Source organism: Myiozetetes cayanensis, unplaced genomic scaffold (assembly GCF_022539395.1).
Source record: "Myiozetetes cayanensis isolate MyiCay16 unplaced genomic scaffold, myiCay2020 scf4, whole genome shotgun sequence".
Lineage (NCBI taxonomy): Eukaryota > Metazoa > Chordata > Aves > Passeriformes > Tyrannidae > Myiozetetes > Myiozetetes cayanensis.
Window position 1 is genome coordinate 34,263,722 of NW_026087631.1, and position 22,749 is coordinate 34,286,470.

Below are 22,749 nucleotides of genomic sequence, written 5' to 3' on the forward strand. Positions count from 1 at the left end.
CTATAAAAACATATTTTATACACAAACTCTCATCAGCTTCAGGAAGTATATCAAATGTTATCCCAAAATGTTATCCCAGAATGTTATTTTTAGGGTGAAAAATTTGTTTCCCCTGACCAAGGGAAAAAGCAAAACCAATTCCACATTGAGCAGACAAACAAGAACAGTTTGGTGCTGAAAGAGAGAGAACAGAGACGCCAGAACCAAGTAATGCTTTTTGAAGTCTGTAGGACTGGAGACGGAAGCTCTTTTAATTACTGTGTGTCTTCAGTCACCAAAAGAATACACCGTGTTCATGGCGAGGAAACAAAGCAACTTTAAGACATCAAGTTCAAAAATTCTTGGAGAAATGCAATTATAGAAAAGAGGATGAAAACTTCTACAAGGGGTAAAGAGAGTACAGGAGCCAAAATACATGAGACCGGAGCAGGCTGTGGGAGCCTCCGAAATTAGCCCGGATTGTGCCTATGGAACAACGGAAGAAGAAACAATAAGAGGGCGCTAAGAAAAAAAAAAAAGCTTCATTAAGGCAGTATTTCTGTTATTCAGGCTTTCACAGCACGGGGCTCACGCCCACAGAGCGGAGGGCGAGGCGACACCTCCGAATACAAGCGCCAAAAAAGCAAGCAAACAAAAAACCACGAAAATCCCCACATTTTTGGAGTTGGACAAAACACGTGGCTTCGGCGTGCCCGGGGGCACAGGGCCGGGTGCGGGATTACTGATGGTAGTTATCCCGTTATCCCGGCATGGGACAGCGCTGAATCTCGTAGCTAATACCGTGGATCATCCCGTGGATCACCACTCGGATCCCCGATCCCACGGCCACCCAACCCGGTCGCCTCAGAAGGCAGGGCGGGACACCCAACCTACCTCCCGCTCCGCCGCTTCCGCCTGCGCTCCGCCAGCAAATCAGCGCCGCGTCCGCCCCCTTCGTCCCGCCCCCGACCGGCCTCTCCGACCAATCACAGCGCCCTCTTGCTCCACCGGCCAATGGCGGCGGCGGCCCCGCCCCCATGCGGTGAGGACGCGCCGTGCGCGGTTCCGCCCTGCCGGGGGGCCGGAAGGTGATGTGGCGCGGAGCGGCGCGATGGTAAGCGTGGGTCCTGCTACAGTCCCGGCTGGTCCTGGGCCTTTCCCGCACCCCTCCCTCCACGCCGACAATGCCGCATCCCCCCCGCACCCCCTCGGCCCGACGGCGCCACAGAGGGGCCGCTCACGCCGTAGGCCGCGGGCGCGGAGCTGCCCTGAGGCTTTACCGGCTGTAAGGCGGAGCGGGCGTTCGTAATTGTTTTGGGTGAAAAAAGACACGTTTTGTATCTATGATGGCCCGTACGGGGTAGGACAGGGGGGTGTTAGTGTTTTTCACGAACTCGTGACGTCATGGTGGTGGTGTATGACGTAGTAGTAGTTGCGTAACGTCATGGTGTGAGCTGTGACGTCACGCATCTGGGGCAGTGAGCTGAACTCTGGCATTTGCTGCTTTGTGGGGTACTGTCAGAGGTCAAGGTTCATCTACTGATGACAACTGTGTATGGTCTATATAACTTTTGGTTTTATATGTATAAATATATATTAATTACAGTTATATAAAAATTAATATATAAATCTTCCAATTAAATTATAATTATATATAAGATCATATTTTAATTACATAACGGAATTATACATAAAATAATAAAAATATAAAAAATACAAATTATATAATTATGCATAAAAATACGTATTAATGTATTTTGTATGTTTATAAATTTATGTGATTATATAAACAATCTTATTTGTGGTTATTGTATGTGTAGTCAATATGTGAATATAAATATATAAAATATACAGCTCTATGTAAGTCTATAATTAAACATATGACTATACTTATATGTTATGAATATATATATTTATATATATAAAAGCCATACACAAAAAAAGTATGCATGTGTATATATATGTGTACTCATTATAAATGTGTGTATATGTGTGTGTACTCATTATATACAGAGTTGGCCTAGAGGGACTTTGTTATTTATATTTTTTCTACCTTTTTTCCCCATTTTGCATACAGATAAATACAAATGAGAGATTTGCATTTGTGTCATAGTTAAGAGCTGCGCACTGATACTTTTTCTCAGCCAAGATTTGTGTTTATGTAGGTGTGATGTTTACGTGAGCGGTTTAGATACATGATTTTAAAATTAAAAAGGGAAATCAAAGGAATAACTGAGTCAAGATAAGTTTTCCCTGCATAAAATTGAAGTTTGTATGTAACTTTGTTTTAATATGGGAATTTTCAACATTTTTCTGATAATCACAGGGTGGCTTGGTTTGGAATGGGCCTTGAAGGATCCCCTGGTCCCCCCCCTTCCATGGGCAGGGATCACATTGTTGTATTTCCTGTGTATTTATAGAAAAGAGAAATATCTCTTGAAGTTTCTTATGTCTCAGTGCAAACCAAAAGGGTTCCTTTTTTTCCTTTCTTGTGCTCCAGACCTTGTCACCAGCAGGAAATTGCTGGAAGTTGCTCACCTGAGCATTCCTTGGCATATCTTTTAGGTGAACCTGTCTCTTATCTGTCTCTTCGAGCAGTGAACAAAGGTGGGGGTTTTTATATGATAAGAGGCATAAATTGTCTCAGGAGATCTAAAACACATATGCAGAAAACAAGAGACCCCTACTCAGTGCCTTTAAAAGTAGATATACTGAATGACAACAGCACCTTTCTGTTCTTCATAGTACCTTAAAGGGTTTGAGATGGTGCAAAAAGGCAAGAGATCTCAGTGAGACATTTCTGTTGCTCACCTAAACTCTTAAATACAAGTATTTAATAATATTATTATTTTATATTGTTTATATGTTTATAAAGGAATATATATTTTTGCATTAATTATTAAATATATATACAAATAATTAAAAATAAATACTAATGCTTGTCTCTAACAAGATTATGGCAAGTACATGAGATCTTGTGAGAATTGCTTTCTCCACTTGTCCATGTTCCCTGTTCCTATGTGGTGCTTTAAGGACCCTGAAGAGTCTTCTAATGATGGGGTTTCTCATGATTTCATGTTGAAGGAGGTGAAAATTAGATTCTTCAGCCTTTGTGGAGTTTGAATTTCCTCAGAGGGAGCAACAACCCTCATGGCATATCCAGGATTTTGGGTTCTCCATGGTGCCACCTCTGGTCTCATGGCTTTTTAGGGGAAAAAAGACACTTTTAAGCTCACACTTGATTGTGAGGGAGGAAACAGCTGCTCCCTTTCATAGCAAAAATGTGCAATTATAATCAAACAAAATTTGGTGATGGAGAATTTAAGAGTTGCAGAAAACGTCACAAAAGTGGCTTCTTTCTCCCTCACCCTGTGTTTGGACCTGATCTTGGCCCCGTATTATTGCCCAAAAAATTGGTTTGGGAAGTTTCCACAAGGACAAACATTTTTGTCATGATCTTTGTTGCTCTCTTAGCTTGGTGTTTATGGAAGGAATGGGAATTGCTCATAGAGCCAATTGTAAAAACATTCATTAGTAAATATTATTTCAAACCAAGCTGTTGGATATAAACATATCAGCACTTGAGACACTGTCCTGCAGAAAGAGCTCTCAGGAGTCTTCAAGTACAAAGTTTTGTGTTTGGCTTATTGAAAATTACAAGAAGTAATCAGGCCTGGTTCAGATTTGTTTTTATCATGGCTGAAAGGTACATAGGTTTAAAAACATCTGCTTCATCTGATAGTCTTAAGCTATCTTTGTGGTGTGCAAGTATGTAACTTCAGGTGTTCAGTGTAGATATTTTTATCCTGTCATTTCAGAGGAATATGTGAATGTATATTGTCAATATTTTATTTCTGTAATTATAGAACAGAGGAAATTATTTCTTCTGGCAGAATTACTTGCTTTTCCTGTTTCAGAGAGATGGTTCTACTATTAATGAAAAAAAAAAGAAAAAGTAAATAGTATATATAAAGTATTTGTGGTTCTCTTTTTTAATTCTTAAGTAAATTAGAATATGTTTCTTTTTGAGAACTTAGGCTTTCTCATATGTCCATGTGCACATTCCTGTAGCACCTGCCATTATAAAATCATGGTTTTTGCACACTGCTTTTATTAGAGTGAGGGTGTCACCGGATTCAAAATGTGCTTTGTTATGATTCCTATCTCTTCCATTCACACACACAGCTTTTATAAGTTTACCCAGTAAACTTCAAGGTAAATGAAGCAGTGTGGTGGCAACTTCAGAAAGGAGAGCAGTGTGGGAGAAGGTGTCTCTGTTTGTGTGTATATATATATATATAAAAAACTTTTTTTCTTCTGTTTCACTGCACTTTAGGAATCTCTTATGCCCAAGTTTTTAGGGAAGGAGAGGAGAAAGAGCTACAAATCAGGATTTGCATCCTTTCAGAAAGCTGCGTGGCAATGACTGAATATGATCTGCACCACTGATAGCTACAGAAACTACTAAATATGTTCTCTTACTCTGGAGAACATACTTAGATTTAACATCCCAAAAAGAAGGGATATACAAAGTATTCCTTTTGTGTAATGGGGGAAGAGAGTGGAGAAAAAAAATCTCTGTAAAATTGCAAACTGTGTAATCTGCAAAGGAGACTTGGAGGAAAAGACACTTCAAGCTTTTACTGACATATTTACCATAATTCTGTGCTTTTTTAATAAATGTGTGGATATACACACCTTTGTGTTACAGTGACCCTGATAAAAGAGGTTAATAGTCACTTTGGGTTTTATTGTAACATACTTCCATGAAATGCTGTGTCTGCTAGAGGCTTATACCAAAAGTTCAATTTTAAAAGTAGATATTGGGTCAAAGAGGAAGGAATCCAAGTGAGTGGAATTTCAACATTGTCACCTTGACGTGTCTTTTCACTGTTGGTCTTTGGATTTGAATTGCAGTAAAAAACCCTAAATGTGTTAAAAGAGAGGTTTTATAGGAGAGGGCAACTGTTTCCATATGCTAATTAATTGTTTAAAGGGATTGCTAGTGTTTTAAATAAATATATATTACTCTTCAGCTGACTGAAAAGCTTACATGTCAGTTCCTGCATGCCGTGCTTGCCATTTAAATTAGACAATGTACTTTTTCAATAAATACCTAGGTAAAAGATTCCTTACTACTCTAATCGAGCCTTAGCCTAAGTTTCATGAGTCCAAAATTACATATTTTAGACAGAAATGTGAATGACCGTTAAACATTATTCTTAAATTCTTTGAAAACCAAATACTGAGGTGAATATGCTGTAAATCCAGAGTAAAACCCCATATTTGTGTTGGAACAACCAGTAACTGCAATTGGCCAGTATTTGGAGAGTAATTAAGCACAAACTAGTTTTTTCTAAACTTGCCTTGCTTAGTTTTGCAGTATAATTTTGCCAATAATCACTTCAAACTTAACTAATTTGCACTTTTTGTATATTTTTATAGCCATAATTATCATGCCTCTTTTGCAAATGATTATTTTCCATTCATTTTTATCAGGCTGCATTTGGCAGCAGTGGTGAAAATAATTATTTTTTCATAGGTTGGAAAATCATACAATTAGGTGCATGTTTTAATATCTTTTTAGCAATTATTTTGACTTCCAGGTTGTGAGTAGTCCCACATGTTTTATTTCCTGTTAGTTTTTTTCAGAATTATTCCCCTAAAAATTTGATTTCAACTGGAGAAATAAAAACTGAAGTGCCTAATGGAAACCCTAGATAATAAGCATTTTCTCTTTCAGCTTTGTGAGGACCTTTTCATTAGAATTTCATAGATTGATTTCACTTTTGTGCGATGGGATTTTTATCAGCTCTTGCTTAACAGTTTAACTGTAGTGTGTAAGCTCTTGCTCACACTTTAATATGAGAAACCCAGTCATTTAGCTGCCTATCAGTTTCTTTGGTCCCAGAACACTTTATCATCCATTAATTTTATAATATTGAGGAGGAAAACAGAAAATAAAACTGTTCTAGAAAGACTGAATGTTCTGCAGCATGTTGTGCAAATGAGGTTTTAATTTCTATAGAATATTCCAGTAATATATCTGTGCTTGCCCACATAAATTGATTATTGTAATAGTAACCACAGGACAAAGTTTAGCAACTTACTGGCCCTACAGTGGCTTCTTCTTTTGTAGCACAAATATATGAAATCATGGTCACGCTGCAATCAGAGACAGAATAATAATTTTGTAAATACTTAAAGTCTAGGGGAGGTTAAGCTTCAGTTTGGGTGTTAAGCCTGTTGAGATAAACTAGGAGAGCTTTTATTTTAGGCTTCCTACTAGCCCAGTAGGACAAACAGCATGGGGTTTTTGTTCTCCTGGATGTTTTATTTCCCCTGGAAGCATGGTGTCAAGGAGTTTGTTTTAAACAAAAGTAGAGCAGGCGAGGGGAAAGTCAGCAGGGCTGTTGTGACACAGAGTTGCATCAAAACTTACTAATTTATTACAGTGCTACCCGAGGGTTACATCAGTAAATGCATCAATTGGTAACTCTGGTGTTGTCTGCAAGGACATGGAACAAAACCATGTCTCTGCAGCAGAGAATGCTGGAGTGATGGAGTGAATGAGAAGTGCAGAGGTAGAATAGTTACAGTGTCTTGTCCATGGGCTGTCATTTTCAGTGCAGAAGCATGTTTAGAATTAGTGCATCCATTATGGCTGTTTCTGCTGAGGCTGAATACACGTTCACCAGTCATCACTGAAAAATCAGTCAACGATCTTAGTGTCCTCTCAGTGAATTGAATTAAATATTCTTATTAAGTGCAAGAGCCGTTGATATCCAGAACTCTGAGTGGCTTCCTTTTTTTCTGTCTCTACAAGAGCAGTAAATTTAATGCTGACTAAATTGCAGGAGGTGCAGCCTTGTCAATAATGAGGTTATCGAGGCCTGTGCAAATATTGTGACCAATCATGATTCCCTTTCTCAGCTGCATAGGTAATTTTTAACTTTGACTTGACACTTATTAAAATATATTAAACTTCATTTATATTCAGGTGGAAATACATTCAGATGTCCCTAGCTGTGCCATTTGATTTCCAACTAGTGTACATTCCCATTAGTATTTAATGTAATATATGCCACCACTGCTAATCTAAACACAAAAAACCTTTCAGGAGTAATCATTCTTTATGGTTTATTATGTGGAGTTTTTACTAACATACATCATGATTAGGAAATAATATTAAGGCCTTTTTAAGGTCTAATTCTGGGAAGGATTTTGGGCAGGTAGCTCTCAAAGCTGAAGTCCATGTTCTTAAATTTCTAAAGACTGGTAAAAGCTCATGCTTGGATGTTCTTGTGGTTACAAAACCTCATTAGTACTGCAGGTAAGGGACATCAGGGGACTGTGATTACTTAGGTAATTTCAGGTGTTTCCACTGTGTCAGAACTGTACCAAGTGCAGATGCAGGAAATTTCAACCTGTAAAATTAAAGCTTGCACTGCCTAAAACCAGAATAAAACACCAGTGCTGATTGTTTTCTGTGTTTGAATGTGTGTCTTGGCAAGTTAGTTGTAGTTTCACCCACATGCGGACACAGTCTAAAAGACAGCATCAATTTCTCCACGTGCTGAGATTTCTTTGTAGTGGGAATGAAGCTCACAGGACCTGCCTTAAGCCAGTCAACACATTTGAAAGATCCTAATTAAGTACTTTTGGATCAGAGGAACCCAGTTGAAATAAATCAACTGTGACCCACCTACATTACATTGTCCAAGTAGCTCCGTATGTGAATGCAGCATTTTTAAAAGGATTTACAACTCACAGCAGCTGTTAATTCCACCAGTTGAAGCAGCCAAATGTAATTCTCTTTTTTGTGAATTCAGCTGGGCTGTAAGAATTATTTGGGATGTGAAAAGCAAAGCCAATCTTAATTCAGGACTAAATTTTCATTTCCAGTTTAAAACTGTAGGCCAGTTTTAGAATGCTCCAGATGTGCAGATAAAGGTGTCATTCAGGGCAGGGTCCAGTGGAAGGAGGTCTGTAATTGCATGTCTGTAGGAACACGTGAGGACTCCAACAAAGAGCAATTATACCCTGCCCCTGCTGATGGACTAAGCACACATTTCATGAGTATTCATTTACAATCGCTGCTGAAGGGGAAGCACGTGTGCCCTGGTGCCATTTCCCTGTGTTATGGTGCCTGGTGTAGCCCTGGGAAGCAGCTGCAGGAATTCCTGGGAGCGGGGCTCTGTGAGATGTGCAGAGCAGCTGCTTGTCCCAGGGGACTGATCCAGTTAATCAGTTGATAGGGAATATCTGGCTGTGCTGAGGGGCAGCCGCGTTCCCAGACCCTCAGGAGCCACAGGACCCAGCTCTTGTGGGACAGAGCAGGTCTTTCTGCAGGGAATCCAGAATTCCCTGGGTTCTGGAGCTGGCAAAACCTTCTGTCACCTACAGAGGCAGAGGAGTCTGGTGGTGATGGGCAGGGTTTTGTGCTTTGTGAATATACTCTCCATTATTTATGACGTGGCAGGACAGAATTGATACCTAGTTAGGCTAAAATACTAAATTAAACATGACTCAAGTAAATACCGTGGCTCAGAAGAAGAGCAAGAAGCCTCATATTTCGGGACCAAGGGCTTACACTGGGTGTGGGTCACTGGCGTAATGTCCCTTCTCCATCATCCCAGAAATGCTGAATTTCAGGGATGCTGAAATCTTTGACACAGGGTGCAGAGGCAGAGTTGTTCCTTAAGGTTCTCTGTGATGCTCCTTTTAACACAGTGGCCTGTTGGACCCCATTATGTTGGGTATTTAAATTATTCTGGATATCTAACCCTTTCTAAAGCACTTATTCAGGCTGGCAATTGTATTCATTTTCTGTTGTTGCTTCATGGACTTTTAAATAAGCCAAAGTTTTTTACCTTTTTTTTTTTTTGTTACAAGGTTTTTTTATATCAGAAGTGTTGTGGATGGTCCAGTTGCTTTGTTTCTACTACAGCTTCTTATTTTTCTCTCTTCATTTTACTGTTAGTGCCATACTAAACTGAAACATTGTGATTTTCCTGTATAATGCTCCTTAACTGTGAAGAGAAATTTGATTATCAGAGCCTCTAAACATTGGAATTTTTTGACACAGGGAGAAAGCACACGTGCATCAACAGAGATGTGCCTCAGGCTGTGGAAGTGAAGGCTCTGATGTGCTCTAAAATATGCTTGGAGAGGGAAACTGCAATGTAATAGCCCTTCCTAAGTGCTAAATATTTACCCTTAATTAAATACCACTACTCAACCATCTGGGTTGAGCAGTGCAAAAATATGAGGCATAAATTCATCAGAACTCCAGAATGAAGAGCAAATTTATTGTATTTGCTTTGACCTTTTTTTTTTTTAACTTTACACTAAATTGGATTCACAAATGGGGGAAACAGAGTGAAGATAAAATAAAGCTTTTTGAAGTAAGCAATTGCCTTACCTGGTGCTGTCAAGCAGACTAAATTCCAGTTGAGATAGTTAAAAGTTAAAAGAAACCCCAAAACTGTAAAAAAAATTTAAAAAGTTTTTGATACACAGTTTCTGCTATTACTGATAATTTAAAATTTACTAAATTGCCAAATATTGCATCAGTTTCTCATGAATTATTACTTCTTACTGCCACTAGGCCAATCAGTGTTTACTATCAAACAATAGGACTTTCTTTCTCAATCCAAAGGCAATTGCTCCATTTGTCCAGCATTTTCCATGTAATTAGCACTTCTAAAAATGTATTTACAGTAAAGATGTTTTAAATCAAAAATCAAAATTTAATTTGAAAATAAAATTAATCATTTATTGTAGTTCAGATGGGCTTGACTGTGTATGTCTATAAACTTTTTGAATTTGTCATATAGTCTTCATAAAGGGTGTATTAACAATCCTCCTACCTATTTCTTGTTGTTCTCTGTCTTGGCTACCACTGGTTTACAGCCAATTACTCTTCATCTTCTGTACCACTGCCATATTTTACTGATGCAAAGATTTTCTGGCTCATTGTCATGGTTGGTTTCATTTTTGGTTTTAATGGGTATTACCTAAGGGTTCACCTATTTTTTTCCAATGAGGCAAGTTTTGTACTGTAAAGGAGTAATTTTTATCTTCTGATTTTCCTCCACAGTCTGCTATCTTCAACTTCCAGAGTCTTCTGACTGTAATCTTGCTGCTCATATGTACCTGTGCCTATATCAGATCTTTGGCTCCCAGCTTACTGGACAAAAATAAAACTGGGTATGTAGTCTGATAATTTTACAAGTGCACAAGATGTGTGGTTTTAACTTCAACTTTTTAGTACCCACTGATGGTGTCTGTGATAATACAAATAGTATTTTGGAAAAATTCTCTCTTTGAAGATAAAAATCTTCATTTTGTACATTACAATAGAGTGCAATAATGTATCTGCAAGGCCTTAGTTTTAATTGTATTGAAATAATTTATTAGCTCACTAACTTAAATAATACTGCATTATTAATTTTCTGGATTTATAGCTTTCTTGTTAGATGTTTCTTAAAGATACAGAAATGAAAGGCAGAAAGGAAACATTCTCCTACACATGGCTATTGTTGCAATGATTTATTTTTGATCCTTGGGGTGGGTAAAAAAACAGCAAAGGCTGGCTTTTTGTTTGTTTTCAAGGTAGGTGTTTTGGAGATACAAGTTTGAAATGCAGCTTTAGCAATAATCTGTAACTAAAAAAAACCCCTAAGAATATTCGTTAAAATAAGCAACACTGTCCTTATGTGTGGTCTGTTTAAATCATGGGTTTATACTGTCTAAGATGAAAGAATTTCTATAAGAGTATTTAAAAGTTTCTACAAGCCTAACCTATGTTTTTTGTGTCCTTTGGACACTCTTAACTTTCATTAGCAGAACTGTCATTTAATTGTAGTGGTTTTAAAGTAACTTTTGGGCTATTACGACATAGAAACCACTGAGACTGTCCACGATATTTCAGTAATAGTATCACTTGAGGTTGGTAGAAAGGAGATAGTATTTGTAGAATTAGAAGGTAATTCTAGCTGGAAATGTTCTAGGTGGGAAAACAAACAGGCTTTTGGGAGCTGGGTGTTTGACTTGTCCACTTTTTCCTTTAGATCATTTCCTGCTGAATAAAATTTTCCTTTTCCCTTAGTATCTCCTGTCACTTCTGCATTTAATTTTCAGAAGAATTCTCAAGTTTTAATTAGACTCTTGTCACCAAGAACCTTCAGTGTTTGTCTTCTGAAAACCTTTGTTGTAGTTAACCTCTGGAGTTATGTTTTATCACCCAGGTTTTTTTCTTTTAGCATCATAAGATAACGAGAGTATGCCAGATTTTTTAAGTTTGGGAGTTCTAACACAAAAACACTTGTGTCCTTTTATAAGAAATTGCCACTGACATGGGAGATTTCTTTGGATAGAAGTAAAGATGGAAAGAAAGGATGACTTCATGAAGGACAGGGAGTGGGAGGGCAAGGGGAGTTTGGGTGTCTGCTAGTGGAAGATAACACAATAGTCAATGAGGTATACACAGTAAGAAGTAAGAATGTTTATTTTACTGATTAAAAATTTTAGTGCTGTTCTTGGCAGGGAGTATTTCCTTTAATCTGGAGCTACTCTGTTTATTCTTGAGGCAAATCTGTCTGGAGCACAATAGAACTCTCTTAATAAAACGTTTTCAAAGGGTGCTGACACAGTGGAGGAGCTGGGCGTTTGATCTGTAGGTTTGTATTTATATAGATGTTGGACATACCGTTTTGTTTCATACATACATGCATATGTAGACTGCTTTGTACTGGAGAATAAAACCTTGGCCTGGAAGCAATGAAATTTGTTTCCTGTGTGGTGGATGTTTACATGGAGCTCATATGCTGTTAAACCCCTGTCCCTCTCCTCTGACATACTCCATGCTCAGATGGAAACGTCTAGACATATGGGATAAAACAAACTCTGGTGATATTTCATTTTACCACAGAGATGAGCTTACCTCATTGTTCCTGATCCAAATTAATGGTATTAAAAAAAAGTAGCAATAAAATATTAAAGTGACAGAGAGGAGGAATGTTGATAGTTATTCACTTTATTTCCAAGTGAGTGGTAACTTTGGTGAGGATTTAAATGAGTTGATGCTAAGGGAAGAAACATTCTTCTGTTGGTTGAGAGACAGTATTGCGAAGTGATGTCACCCATCCTCTTAACACTGTATTTCATCTCCTTCACTTCTGCCAAAGTCTGTCTGTTCCTACCAAGCCAAGTTGAATTTTAAAACTTCGTTCTCCCTTATGCGCCTTGAGTGTTTCCATGTGCTTTGTTCTGTTTAAGCCTGAGAAAGCAAGTGGAGATTTACTGCTTCATGCTAACTAGGGGAGAACGTGTACCACAACATCATTCCCTCCTCTCTGCTAACCAGAAAGATGTGTTAGCTTATGTGCAGCAGAGATTCCCTTTGATTTTCCACAGCCATTGCAGTGGGGTATCTCTCACACTCCCTCCTGCAGTGGCACTGGGGTTGTCCTGGTAAACACATGGCAGCTGCATTTTCCCAACATACACAGTTCAGCAGTTGAAGTCTAAGGCCCCGCTAACTGCTCCTCAACTTAATGGGTTTCATTTATTTGGGTTTTCTGCTCTCCAGACAACCAATGCCACTTTCATGATCAGGGCTTTTAACATCTAACACTGAAAGCCAGGAATAGGCAGCAGCTTGTGAACATTTGGCTTGTGGCTGCCAAAAAACAACAGATATGGAGGCCAGACTGACACACTTCACCTGCCTCCAAATAAGGATGGAGAGGAACATGAAAGGGAGAGTAGGGAACAGTGCAATTACCTGGAGTAGTTGCTTCAGGAGGAATTATTTTGGAGGAGATTCATTCAAGGCAGCATCATTTCTGTAAGAAGCAAACAGGTTTGCTTTTGCTTTCTTCAAGCAAACTTGAAGAGCTGCATGTTGTGAACCTGAGATGAACACTAAAGGAAAAATCCAGGGGAGCAGAAGGTCTGCACAGACTTTTCCTCCAGTGTGAGCTCCCCAGTTCATCCAGAGGATACTACTGTAGGTGGTTAGAAGGTCCTGATTTCAGTCTGCCTCTGCTCGGTAGCAGGGTATGTGGACAGACGGACACTGAGCTGTTCCAGTGGCACACAAGCTCCTTAAAAAGGTGCTGCTGTCATCTGTGGGAAGGTTTGTCAGTCCCCCTTTCAGTGACTTTTAAGTTCATAAATTGTTAACTGCAGTAAGGGGACCTGATGAAACCCATATTCTGTTGTGTACCTACCACATCAGATATTTGTATTTTCACTAAGGGCTAGAAACAATGTACAATACTTCAGTAAGAACTTCACACTGTCAAACACAGTCAAAAAAACCCTGAGAAAATACCCTTGCTGAGATTGTAAGGCAAATTCAGTGTATTTATAGACTTCCTGAAAGAGTTAATGTTCTTTTTCCTAGGCAAGATTCTTCAAACACACATGAAAGGAACAGTAATGTTTATTCCTTCATGGGCAAGCTTTTGAGAGATGGCAGCATGAGAAGCAGGGCTGTGGAAGTTTTTGTGTTGGTTTTGCAGCACACAGTCTGTAAATTCCAATTTTACAGAGAGTGACAAAGTTTTTGAGAACCTGAAGTGTTACCCATGCAGTAATGTGGGACTGTGTGTTTTGCTCCATAAGATTTACACATGAATGCCTTTCTACCTGCGTGCATCCTCAAGAAGTGCCTAGATGTCTTGAGGTTACTTTATTGTATGACCTCTTAGCCTGGAAAAGCGTGGTGCTCCACATGCAGTCATTATTATTTCTGCTTGTGGAACTACATAAAAGCAGCAAAAAAAAAAGGGCTTTGGCTTTACAGAAATACAGTAAAAGCCAAATAAGTATAAATATATACATATATATTTGGCTTGAGGTAAAGCAATCTAAAGCCCAAATGAAAAAGCCTGTTCTAGAAATGGAAATGCTGAAATGCTGTTCACGATGATTTGGTCAGTAAGAGGTATGTTGGTCGAAAAGCATTTCACTTTGACTTTGAAAACCTTAGTCACTTGCTGCCTCATCTTGGTTCTCACCTGCCTGACACCGAGCCTTTATTTCAGAAGTAAAGGTGAGGTTGCTAAATGGAAAGAAAAAGAGATGTTGAAATAAACTGAGACCATAAAAGAGACCATAAAATATGAAGTAGCAGAGACATTATTTTTTAAAAGGTGCAGAACGTGTTGTCTACTGAAGATGCAGGAGCAAGGGACTCATTCCTTCCTGTCTGCTCTTAACCATGTTAAAAACAGGCAATTGCCAGAGCCCAAGAAAGGGGAAGGATAGATAATCAAACCAGTGTCAGTGTGAGTTCAGAGCACTGTGGGAAAGCACTTGGGGAACTGCAGGTATAGTTACAACCCCACAAATAACACAGGCTGAAGTTATGGCTGATAAGCGTATTAGGAGAAGGAGGAAAAGTAATTAGGTTTCTTCTTTTTTTGCTCCATTAATCTATAAATAAACAATATAGTTGAATCCAGGCATTTTTACTGCGTTGCGAGCAGACTTACTATGAAGAAAATCTTCCTGCAGAAAAGTTTTGAATATTTTTGACCAACATTTCATCAAGGCTGAAAGCTACCTTCTTATTCAGGATGCTTCATATGCTTCCCCTTCTCCTCAGATCCTTAAAGCAGTCCTTGGCCTTGCTTCTCTTGAGCAGTCAGTGTGAGATTATTTTAGTTAGACAAAGAAATTGTAAGTAAAGGAGTAAGAACAAACCATAAGAATTGTTTTGTTATGAGCAGAAGCATTCTATATCAGATTACACCTGTGAGAAGAAAATGCCTGCTAGAGAAGGAATTTTTATCCACTGTTTCTAAGAGAAGTGCAAAAGAGAGACTACAAAGCATTAAAGTGCTGACGTTTATCGTCTCTCATACCTGTAGGAAAACTCTCTTCAAAACCTTTGACATAGAAAGTTCCCCACATACAATGGTGTAGAGGTCTGTTGGTGTTTCCTACTCCCAATATTTGTATAGTTCTGGGTTTTTTTGTTAACATAATTTTCTGTGTGTGGTACTTTAATGTAGACTGCACAATTCTGATGAAATTAATCTGGAATACAGACGGAGTTAAATGCATCTTGGTTTTTCTTGCATGCAAAAAAACCCACCTTGCTAGACTTGGAACTTTGCCTCTCGTGTGGTTCATAGCCTGTGCCTCTCTGTGCAGGTATCTGCTGGTTTCTCATGTCCAGAAGAGGGTCAAGTTGACAGACTACTGTTGATTCAGATTGCTTTAGCATAGAAGAAAGAAAATCTGGACTTAGATTATTTTATTAAATATTAAATATTATTTTTTAAAACCAAGAGCCTAATGAATTTGTTTTGTCTTTACAGACTGTTGGGGATATTCTGGAAGTGCGCCAGGATTGGTAATTCTTTTTTTTTTTTTTTTTTTTGTAATTTTAAAATCTTTAAGATCAGTGCTTTTTCTGGCATTATTTGTTAGGTAATGTTTTTCTGTAGCAATGAAATCCGTATATACGCTTTGTCTTAAAAAATGCAGGTTTTACTCTCATGAAATAAGGGGGCAGGATATCGCTGTCTTAGATCAGCATCATGGAAGGCCTGCATATTCTGATGTCAATTCATGTGTGTGATGTTATATTTTCAGAAGTCTTTCACACTTCTTACTACGTGAAGTAATCACGGGGTAATTCTTATTAACATACAAAGAAATTAATGATTCCTTATAAACTGCAGTCTATATAAAATGCTAATGGACTACTGAAAAAAAGCCAGATATTTATCTTATAGTAATAAAAAATAATGCATTGAGGTTCTGTTTAAGCATGAGTGTATTTTTTTTCTCTCCTTTCTTTAGTCAGCTTCTGTGCTCTTTTGAATTACAGAAAGCTGTTCATGTCAAGTGACATCTGCAGACAGGCTGATCAGCTCTATCTGATTCCTGACATTTTCCCATAACATTGGGTTTATATTTATTTTAATCCTTATCCTGAATTTATTTTGAGAGGGAAATTGGAATATACAAGAGAAGTTTAGTCTCAACTTTTAAGGTATATCCAAGATTTTTAAAAATTACAAACCCATCATCAAAACAGTGTTGTTCAAGTTGCATTGTTGATGTACAGCAGAAACTATGAGCTTGTAACTGTAGATCTTCTTACTTGTCATTGAAACTAAAGAAAACCTGTATGATTCCCCTTTCTGCATTCCCAAGCTTTGAGAGGGGCATGACATACATTTTTCAATTTGTAAAAAAGCATTGACACAAAGAAATGGTTTTTGTTGAGACCTGTTGTTAAAGTGATTGCAGATATTGTCCTATTTAGATAATAGACATAGCAGAATCAATTTTAGTGCTGTAATTGAAAGATACTGGGAAGATGTCAGATGTCAGAAATTATTTTGAGCTGTACCAGCGAAAACAAATGTAAAAATAGAGCTGCTTTAGGGTTTTTTCAAGGTTGAAGAGAATACCTTACCTCATCTTCCCTTGTCATCTTCTTTGTAGTCAATTATGTGAAGGCATACTCTTTTCTGTTAGCTATGTTTCTATTACAGCTTGCATCTAGAGTGGACCAATTTGACTTTCTTTTTTAGACTGAGAGGTGAAAATGGGCTTTGGGGAGGATTCCTGTCACTTTGTTTGTGTTAATCACGAAGGCATGTACAAAGTGTAGGTTTCTAAAAATGAAAATGTCTCCTGGCTTCCTTTGCATTTAACATCCCTAGTATGTTTAAACAACCTTTTCACATGTGCATAAGATCTTAATCACAAGCAAGTGGTTACATATTTACAGAGTTGTGCAAAATTATGTTTAATCCTGCCACATGGTGATTTCTCTTTTAAGAAAATTAGGAGCAGAAAAGTATAACCCATATGAATATTGTAATACCCTGAACCGTAGGAGTTGTACTTCCTCAAAATTTATTTTAAACAGATGTGAAACTGCAGACATTAATTCTTTCAGTTATTTGAAGTTTAATTAAATATGTGCCAGATCATGGCAACATCTTGTAATGTCACTGTGGCAGGCACTCCTGCTTATGGGAGCTGTCACTGCAACTATTTTATTTTTTATTTTCTTTCTATGGAAAGTTTGTTGCCCATGTATTTGAAGGTCCTGCTGGTAAAAATGACTCTTTTTTTAATGAGAAATGCACCTTGATGCTAAATTTGGAAGCCTTGGTATTTTTTTTCTTTAATGGTTCTCTGAAAATTGTGTCTCAAAATAATATGGTTTATAGAGTAAGACAAAAGACCTGGCACAGCACAGGGAAATTGAATTTTGTTAAAAACAAACGGCCCTAGCTCTGTCTTTGTGCTTCTGGATGTGTAAAAACAGGAATCTTCTCACTTGAAAGACAGATTGCAGTGTTAACACTTCCTGACAGTTCTGAGGGCTGGAAGTGCCATCCGGAGTTGGTCTCTGCAGAGAGAAGTCAGTGGACCCATGAAGAATAAAGTTTAAGTAGAAGTGTAAAAACACCTGGCTAATTAAGTGGAGGAAGTGTTCATGTGAATAGGTACCAGTCTAGTTAACATTACTGTTAACCCCCTGACTGTGTTACAGTTCCCCACATAAGATTATTCCTTTTTTCTTTTCATAGTTTACTTTGTAAATAAGACACCTCTGTAACATTTTGTCCTGATCCAAATGGAGGGGAATAGATCTCTCATGATTGCTTTTGCCACCAAATGTAAGTGGGCTAATGGAGTAAACTTAACTTTTCATTCATGGTGTGCCCTGGAAAAGCTGTGACATCAATTTGAAACAGTCAGAAATAGAGGTGTCTGCAACTTCTGTGATCTGTTGACCATTTTTATCATGGAAATGTGTGGGCCAGACCCTCTCCATGTGCTTGCAATGTTATGTCCCTTTAACAAGTAAAAGAGACAAGCATCTGTCCATCTTCCATAGACCAGTTTGCTCCAGCCTGGCCCTGGACACTTCCAGAGATGGAGCAGCCACAGCTTCTCTGGCCAACCTGTACCAGGGCCTCACCGCTCTCATAGGGAACATTTTCTTCATGATATCCAATCTAAACTTCCTCTCTTTGAGATTAAAGCCTTTCCTCCTTGTTCTGTCCCTACATGCCCTACATGTTTAAAGTCACTGTCTTAAAGCAAAGAGCTGCAACTCTGTCTTTTTGTAGCAATATCATACATTTAGGTTTTCCATGCGTATTCTTCCTGGGCACACAACTGTACCTCTACTAGCATTTCTCCAGCCAGAAATGTTGAATGTGAACTTGCACGTGCTGTATCACAGTTAGCACGTTAGACTAGGAGCAGCCTGGATCTGTTTAGTCACTCTTGAATCTTTCTTTTGGGCTTTTCCCCCTCCCAGGTGAGCGGAAGAGCCCCTACGTGGCTGTGTGCTGTGTCGTGATGGCCTTCAGCATCCTTTTCATGCAGTAGCACCTGGAGAGTGTCCCCTGCTACCAAACAGCACAGTGTGGGAGAGTTCCTGGCAGGAAAAGATGGGAAAGTGTCACCAAGTCTTCTCCCACATGATGGACCCCACGTCTTCTGGTGGACAACCCCTGCAAACACACCATCATGTGCAGTATTAGTGATCACAACCCAGATGACATGTGCTTGTTAATGTTGAGTCAGCATTGATGTAACTCTTGAAAGGGTGTCTCTTCTAACCATAGCAATAAGGCCACCCTTGGAAGAATAAAGAACATTGTGACTTTAGTGTGTGTTTATCAAAGTATTTTTCATTCTTTCTGTCTGAACAGTTCCTCTTGCTTTGTGAGTGATAGCCCTGCTCTCATTCTAAAAATACAACCTCCAACCTAAGTTACATTCAGCTATTTATTTTTAAACTTGTAATTCCTCAAATAATCTGTCAATATTTTTTTTGTTAAGATAAGATATGAGTAAAAGCAGGGACCAAAACTAGTGATGTCTGATTAGCTGCTGAGAAGGCACGGATGTGGGACTTGAGACACCTGGGCTACTCTGTGTAAAATATCACATTTGTTCATTTTTAGAGGTTTGGGTCTCAGTAGATCACAACTTTTTTCAAGATGGTGAGAAAAGGACTCTAAAGGCTCTGCTGCTGCTATTGTGTGTAATGAAAGATTCCTAAATCAGCAAAATGAACAGTTAGCTGCAGATAAGGAATTTGCATGTCTCAATATTCTAAAGGTTGAAGAAAACAATTACACTCACTACAAATAGAGGTTAAATCAGTAGTACCTGCCATTAGCATTTATTTGTTAATTTTGCGCTCTTTCAGTGATCGAGTGACTTGTTTAACAAAGCCTAATGGGTATGAGCACATCAGACAACTATGACTTCATATTGACTGTGTTTGGGAGAGTTGTCTGTCAGCAGAATTTCTTGTTGTTCTGAAAAGGGTTATGATCAGAGTGAACAAAACTGACAGTAAAACACACTGAAAGTATATCAACTGTTGTCATTCTTGTTTGAAAAACTCCTTTTCATCAATTCAGATCACGCTGCAATTAGGAAAAAAGGCAATTATTAGTTATGACCTTTGAATTGTCTCACATGTATCTGCATATCTAAGTCACCATCAGAATTACTCATCCAAAACTTTTCTACTCTGGAGTCAGGAAACATAGATGTCTCCAATTTAGGCCAAATAAGTACCCCTGTCTGTAAACTGGGCAGGTTCAGAGGAATACAGAGCTGTAGGACAGTGACCATTCTGTGTACATATATAAGCTTTGAACTCTGCAGGAGATCTGGGGAGAGGCAAAATATATTCCTGTAACTCTACCTGTAGATACTGCTCCAAACATGGTATCAAAGGAGCACAATTTTGGATTTCAAAGGTACTAAACAGGGGGAAGGGAAATCCCTAAGGAGTCTTGTGTTTTGTCTGTCAGGTATATATACGTTCAAAATACGCAAAGAATCATCTGGTAACTTTTTATATTAAGCAGCTATATTCTAGTTATTACTACTTAATTAATGACATTGTTATTATATTCACAGATTTCCAACTCATCCAACACTCTTTTAATTATCACATGAATTCTCAATAATCTCTTGTGTTCAGGTGTGAATATCAGTGAAACAACAAAAGGAAATTTTTAATTCTGCGAAACTGAAAACTATTGACATGGAGGCATTGTGTTGCAAAAACCTTCCTGTTCACAGTTTATCATGTAAGAAGTTTAGACAAACAGGCATCTTCCCATTTGTCATTCAAAACTGCAGATGTTTTGAAATCACTGTTTTAGACACGTGTTTGCCTCAGGATTAGTTCTTTGTTTTCCAAAACTTTCGAAAGAATTTCTTTGAAGAAATTGATACCTCACCTCTTTCAGTAAGATATGAAGAAAATACTGTTTTCCCAGTTAGAACCTTAAACCCATTTTGCTTTCTTTTTCTCATTCAAAAGAGAGATCAGAAACCAAGACTACCTGGATATTTGACCAGGGTGTAAATGCTATGATAAGGAAAGGGAAGGTATAACTTTGGTCACACCTACTTGATAAAGCTTTAGCACAAATCATCTTTGAACTCTAGTCTTGAACTGTGTCATTTTGAAAGAGAAATAAATTGTGGTGGTTTTCCCCCAGCTGGCTTGGGGGATCCTGGAAGAGTTACAGTCAAGTAGGAACCTTTGCACAAGGCAGAAATCAGCCCGAACCCAGAAGATGTAACAATATGGTTTTCCAGTAAAATGTGCTGAGTCATGGTTGACTGACATGCGCAGTCAGCAGAGTTATATAATGTTATTAACGACCAATGGAAGGATATTTGTCATTTGGGGACCAATAAAGAGTTAACATGTGTAGCCTAAAAGTGTATAAAAATAGCAAGCAGCGTGCAATAAAGAGTTCCAGCCTCTGGATCCACAAGGGTTCATGTCGTGTCCCGCCTTGACCCGCGACAATAAATAAGTTCCAAAAGAGCTCAGTCAGAAGATGTGTTGGGGAAAATAGTCCTCCTTGCACCGAGCCTTTGCTGTGAGTCCCAGACTGAACAGAGAAGTGAAATGCTTACTACCAAATTATTTAGGTGCTAAAGTAGCCTGAAATGGCAGTTGCATGGTTGCAGGGTTTGACATAAGTTGATGAAAGAGATAAGGGCTGTCCCAGGTGACCAAGGAAACAGCAGCAGGAATTCCTGGCTGGGGGACAGGAGTTTGCAATCACAGCAGCTCTGTACACCTTCATACTGTGTGGAGGTGCCGTGACTGAAGCTGTAGTTGTACCTTCTACTGTGCAAAAGTATTTCCACGTTGGGACTTCATCCTTTTACCTAAACTGCGTAATGGATGTTGAAACAGAACAGGTTCTTCCTCGAATACACAGAGTAATTTATACCTTTGCACGTGCTTGCTGTGCATTAATGTTAACTTCTATCCATATCTACCCTCTAAATCGCCTCAAATTCGAAGTAGGAATTTGGGAAGGCTAAATCAGAAATCAGTAATAGCCATGTTGGGAAATGAGTAAAGCATGAGTAAGAGATGGGATCACTGTAAAGGTCTGATACTCTGGAGAGACTGATAAGCAATTGGGCAGACATAGCTGGTGGAGGAGGAAACACAAAGTGGAATCCAAGGATGACTCGAAGATTTCATGTTCTTGGAACAATGTTGTTGTTCTTTTAATGCCCTTTCCACCTCCTTAACCACAGCCAGTGAGGAGTGAAAATACACTGTCACCAAGAGGTGAGGTTGCAGTGTGGTGGAGGAAATAATTGCTCTGTTAGTGCTCTGAGGCTTTTATTCTTCCAATTTGTTCTTAGTGTCTCCAGTTGTGTCTCACTGGCATCAGTGGGAGAGCCCACTGTCTAATGCTTAGAAAGGCTCTCCACGATCCAGGAATTCCTTCCCCCCTTCTCCCTTTTCTGCCATAACTACTCTCTAGAGAAAAGAAATTAGAAAGAAAATAAAATCAACATCTTCCTAATGATTTGAAACACTAACCTTGGTAAAAACCACCAGGAGCCAGGAAAGTGTGATCTAAACTTGCTTCTCATACTCATGCAGACACTTTGCATTATCTCGTCAAAACATTCCCAGCTAAGGAAGGTTTTCCAGCCTGTTTTTTTTCCCCTCCCTTTCCTCTTGTTTTATTTGAGCATTGTTAATCATTCCATGCACAGTTGGTGAGTGCTTTCAGCATCCATTGGGAGGCCCATATAGGTTCCACATGTATTTTTATGGCATTTGGCTAGCCAGAAAAGCAGTTTTCCTTCAGTTCATGTAATTGAATGTAGTCATCATACAGGGTATGGAAGATACATCTACACACCGAAAAACATGTTTTGAACGTGCAGCCTGAGTTGTTTACTTGACTACAGTTCTTTTATATATAGCATCTTTTTTCATGATGCCCTGAGGCTATAAGGCAAAATGTGTGGAGAAACAGAAATAGAGTCACTCTGCAAGACCTGCTAACAGCTGGGAAAAATACACATTCTTTTAGACAGGGAGGATCTTCCTCAGCTTCAGCATGGCCAATGTCACATAAAGAGCTAACCTATACTCAGCATTTAATTTTTTGACTCTGTTTCACATCTGAAGGGCTTGTGTGCCCAAAGGCACATCTGTATTTTTCAGTTAATCAGTATCTGGCAGGATTTAATTAATCTCCAGAGGTTTTGCCTAAATTCCATGGCCTGTTCATTGGCTCGTAGATCATGGGTACATGACCTGTCACTTCACAGTGTACCCTTGTTTCTGCCTGTTTGACAGATGAAGCCCAAGCTCCTCTTATGAAACATCAGCAGGCTGAGCCTTCACTCAAGCTTCAGAGACTTCAGAGTAAGATAGCCCTTGGCACTACAGCTTGCTTATTTCCTCCT

General features: G+C 38.8%; 2 protein-coding genes across 4 annotated transcripts in view; one reads left to right on the plus strand and one right to left on the minus strand.

Moving 5' to 3' along the window:
- The window catches only part of XRCC4 (X-ray repair cross complementing 4), a 144,965-nt gene extending 144,083 nt beyond the window's left edge, over positions 1-882 (minus strand). The window contains exon 1 of one of the 3 annotated variants that reach the window (XM_050329125.1): positions 874-882. Coding sequence is in view for 2 of the 3 variants with exons in the window: in XM_050329124.1 (XP_050185081.1) it covers positions 781-790 (10 nt within the window). In the remaining variant the exon portion in view is untranslated. Of the gene's footprint in view, positions 1-780; positions 827-873 lie in introns of those variants that run through there. The other 2 variants (XM_050329124.1, XM_050329123.1) reach the window with 2 other exon arrangements.
- Positions 883-993: 111 nt separating this feature from the next.
- TMEM167A (transmembrane protein 167A) lies at positions 994-19,363 on the plus strand. The gene is given in 5 exon segments (XM_050329130.1): positions 994-1,067; positions 1,069-1,093; positions 10,082-10,191; positions 15,318-15,352; positions 18,296-19,363. Coding segments are annotated over 5 exon segments (315 nt in total). The 3' UTR covers positions 18,367-19,363.
- Positions 19,364-22,749: the final 3,386 nt, after the last annotated feature.